The sequence below is a fragment of the Sinocyclocheilus anshuiensis genome, unplaced genomic scaffold (genome assembly GCF_001515605.1).
Source record: "Sinocyclocheilus anshuiensis isolate Anshui unplaced genomic scaffold, SAMN03320099.WGS_v1.1 scaffold13, whole genome shotgun sequence".
Classification (NCBI taxonomy): Eukaryota; Metazoa; Chordata; class Actinopteri; order Cypriniformes; family Cyprinidae; genus Sinocyclocheilus; species Sinocyclocheilus anshuiensis.
The window spans coordinates 623,188-627,522 of record NW_015538026.1 but is presented as its reverse complement, the minus strand read 5'-3'; the positions used below and the strand labels follow the sequence as shown (position 1 = coordinate 627,522).

At 34.1% G+C, this 4,335-nt stretch overlaps 1 protein-coding gene across 1 annotated transcript; it reads left to right on the top strand.

The window, feature by feature from the left end:
* The first annotated feature begins 1,376 nt into the window (after nt 1–1,376).
* Nucleotides 1,377–4,121, top strand: LOC107680259 (arrestin domain-containing protein 3-like). The gene is made up of 6 exons (XM_016476079.1): nt 1,377–1,632; nt 2,411–2,471; nt 2,720–2,867; nt 3,142–3,238; nt 3,372–3,628; nt 3,941–4,121. Exons 1-6 carry the CDS (start codon nt 1,377–1,379, stop codon nt 4,073–4,075), a joined length of 954 nt encoding a protein of 317 aa, XP_016331565.1. The 3' UTR covers nt 4,076–4,121.
* The last annotated feature ends 214 nt before the right edge of the window (nt 4,122–4,335 follow it).

The following is a 4,335-nucleotide window of genomic DNA, read 5'->3' as shown; positions in this document are numbered from 1 at the left end:
CTACTTAGCCTACAATTAAAAAAAATAATACTAAAAAGATAGATTTTTCAATAAATAAATAAATACATACATACACACATACAAATAAATTTGTATGTATCACTCACTTCTATGCAACAAGCACATTTAAGCAATTCATCAACACATATAAATATCGCAATGTCCAGAGACAATGGAATTATTCAACAACAGAAAGAAATTAGTTTAGATTTTGATGATGTCATAATATTATAAACTAACTGTTTAATGATGGGATCTAATAGAATACCTAAATTTTAATCAAATTCTAAAAAGGCAGATTCTTCAATAATGGATAATATGAAACAATATACAATATACAGTATATGTGAACTGCAATATTCTCCACGGACCCATATTCCCTCCACTCACACATATGCAACTAAAACCATAAAATAAACTATAAATGTTTTAAAATCAAGCGTACTTGCTAACAGATGGGAGTCATATTTTTCTGATGGGCAAAAAAAAAAAAAAAAGACAGATGAAGAATAACATTTTTAAAACTATTATAAAGCAGCAGGATTTAGTGACCAAGAATAGCTTTTAACTTATTCAACTTATTAAGTCCTGTGACTAGTGGGGGCGGGGCGGTGGAGTAATTGATAATGTCAATGTCAAATCTCGGCCCCGCCCCCACTTGTCACAAGTCCCTTCATTTTCATTGCCATCATATATGTATTATGTAATTGCAAAAAGTAGAAAATGACTCACACCAAAAAGAATCTGCCACTTAGAAATCCTGTTGAAATTTCATCCCACATATTTCCATTCAACAACATTCACTCACTGTCATCTTAACAATACCTAATTGCTAAAATTCATAGACATTTGTTAACACAGAGTATGTTAGAATAAATAAGGGCAATTATATGATACAATAGACAGTGATTGTGGTTAAAATTCTCTTCAACCACAAAGCACACATCCCTGATGTGCTAATTAAAGCTCAGGTTTGGAGAGCAGGTGCACCGAGAGCAGAGGGATCTTTGTTTTTTATGAACCATGTTCACAGCTCTTCATGTTTCCTGCCTCTCAAGGCCACTGTTTATGCTGCCATGCTCTAAAAACGGATTTTCCCAATAGACTCTTTGGTCTCTGACACCATAGAAATACATCCAGCTCTTTCATTTTACTGTGTGGTTCACTTTCAGTTTACATGTTAGACCCGTTGACAAGAAGTGTGTCTTTTCGAGGAGAAACCTGTCGGGCCAGTTTGGTGAGCCCTCTGTCAGAGAGATGCCAACAGGTGTATTTTTAAGACGGATATAGAAAACAGTATAATTACAACTCCAGGCATCGTACAAGTACACTTACAGCAGCAATACAAATTAAGACTTAACCTGCTCTCCCAGGAAATGACAATCCGGAACTTCGCCATTGAGTATGATGCCTTAAATGATCGCAACACCTTCAGCAATGGGGATACATTGGCGGGCAGAGTTATCATGGAGGTGTCAAAGGAAACCAAAATCAAGGCTCTGACTGTCAAGGTGAAAGGCAAGGCTGATGTGTCATGGACTGAGTCACACGGGGAAGAGAGTGTGACGTACTGGGATAAAGAAAAGTATTTCTCACAAACTCAATCTGTCTTACCGGAGGATAACACAGATGGTAATATTTGATGTGACAAATGATTTTATAAACATTCATCTGTTCAAAACAATCTTTAAATTTAAAGTCATGTAGTGTAGTGCAATACAAAGACTATATATAGTTATAAATATAAAAACATAAAATACTGAACAACATTATGATTATGTAATGTGGTCTGTGTGTGTTATTTGTAGGTAAACTGTTTCAAAGTTTTGGGTCAGTAAGATTTTTTTTTATGTTTATTGTTTAAAAAATAATACTTTTATTCAGCAAGGACACATTAAATCGATCAAATGTGAGCGTAAAGACACTTATAATATTACTAAAGTATTTCAAAAATATTTCTATTTCATCTAAATGCTGTTCTTTTCAACTTTCTATTTATCAAATAATCCTGAAAAAAAGTATCGTTTACACAAAAAAAATATTATGCAGCACAACTATTTTCAACATTGATAATAATAATAAGAAATATTCCTTTGAGCAGAAAATCAGCATATTAGAATGATTTATGTAAGCAATGGCTGCGAAAAATTCCGCTTTGCCATCATAGGAATAAATTACATTTTAAAATATATTAAAAATAGAAAAATTGTTGTAATATTTCACAGTATTACTGTTTTTGCTGTATTTTTTAATCAAATGAATGCAGCCTTGGTCAGTATAAGAGACTTCTTTCAAAAACATTAAAAAAAATCTCACCAGCCACAAACATCTGAATGGTAATGTATTATTAAATACATCAAACAGGACAACATTGACAACATTATGTAATGTGTCTATATCTTTTTGCTAGGCTCTGTTACTCTTGTGGCTGGTAGACATGTCTTCCCTTTTGCTTTTCAGCTTCCCTACCAGTAAGTCATCATCTTCTTGTCCTGCAGGAATTCAGTCTGGTTGATAGATGTGACTTATAGATAGACAGTATATACTTATTGATTCCTGAGAGAAAATGAACTTTGAAACAGTCTATTACTTTTTGCAATGTAGCCAATATTTCAATGCGCTATATCCTGTATGTTGAAATATTGATCTATCATATTATGCAAGTTTTTCTCTCTGAAGACTGTTAGTTATTCAAACAAAATCTTTCTCTCTCTCTCAGAGGCCCGCCTTCATCTTTTAAAGGTGCTCATGGTAAAATCCATTACCGACTTTTGGCCAAGTTGAGCAGGTCTATGCGTGCAGCGAGCAAAGCTGAAGCAAAGTTCACCTTTGTTGCCAGTGCTGATTATGATCAGTCAACACTGATGGTATGATCACAAATATTATCAGTTAGATCAGAGAAAATATTCAAAGCCTCATTTTAATTCATGAAACACAATACAGACATCTGTGGCCCAATAATAATAATAAAACAATGATGACAATTTTAATGGTAAAAGGGCCTAAAGACTACACTGTCCTGTTGTCGAAACACAGAAAAAATTACTCTGTAAAGGTGAGATTAACATGAACAGATTAACAGATGTAACTGTAACTTTATGAACGTTAAGTAAGTAACACTAAAACATTAATCCTCTGCAGGCACCTCAACATGGCAGTAAAGACAAAAATGTCATGTTTTTTGCCTCTGGAAATATTTCGATGAATATTTTCTTGCCAAAGACAGGCTACCAGCAAGGTAACCCAAGCATTATACCCAGAATTTAGGTAAATGAATGGATCTATCAATTAAAAAAAAAAGCATCATACAACATAGATGATGGCTTTAATTGATTTGACAAGCTGCAATACAATGTTTATATCTCAAACAGGTGAAAGGCTAGTCGTCAACGGTGAGATTGTAAACAGCTCAACTCGAAAAATTGTGCCAAAGTACATTATCTACCAGAAGCAAAGCTTCTTTGCTGGAGGCCAGAGAGCTGTTCACACTACACAGATACTGAAGGAGAAGGGAGAGCCTTTAGTGTCCTCCACCAGAGAGAATCTGTCGAAAGTATTAGCCCTTCCCACAGAAATCAGCACCACCATCCAGAACTGCCGAATCCTCAAAGTAGAGTATAGACTGAAGGTAGGTACACGAAAACAAGACAGGCCTCTAGCAGGTTTCCAGTCTAGTTTGATTTCTTTTCAGCAGCAAAAATGGTTTGATGTACTTTGCATTCAGGAATGTTGCTGTTTTGTTTTTTTTAATAGTTTGCTTTTGTGTTTTTATGAAACAAAGGAATGGAAATAAAAGACGATGTCACTCAAGCAAATGTTAGAGTACACGTTACTTCAAATAAGAAACGTTCGTGAATAAATTATGCTTTTCACTGTTCAATTTCTGTGTAAGTTTCTCTCTTAAAATCATCTATAGTATAGTTTGTTCTTTCTGTTGCAGGTTATTTTGGATGTATCATTCACTAAAAACCCTGTGATTAAACTCCCGTTGATTGTACTGCCTCTACATGACGGGACCTCATCCAAAGAGTTGGAGGCAGGACTGCACCAAGATCTGGCCAAAATGAATATCTGAAATTAATATAAGCAATGAGCACTAGTTTTGTTCACACTTTTGTATCAGATACAATAAACAATTATTTATTTTCAAAAATATAAAAGCATGAATAAAATAAGCAAAAATGCATATATATAGCACAAACACACACACACACACACATCTCTCTATATATATGTATATATATAGTCATCATTTACTCACCCCTATGTTGTTCCAAACCTGTATGACTTTCTTTATTCTGTGAAAAACAAAACAAAAAAAAGTTTTTGAAATGA

Coding starts and splice junctions, on each gene's coding strand:
- LOC107680259 (XM_016476079.1), top strand. CDS start 1,377: ATGACAATCCGGAACTTCGCCATTGAGTATGATGCCTTAAATGATCGC. Junction 2,472..2,719: donor GCTTTTCAGCTTCCCTACCA/GTAAGTCATCAT, acceptor TCTCTCTCTCAG/AGGCCCGCCTTCATCTTTTA. Junction 2,868..3,141: donor ATGATCAGTCAACACTGATG/GTATGATCACAA, acceptor AATCCTCTGCAG/GCACCTCAACATGGCAGTAA.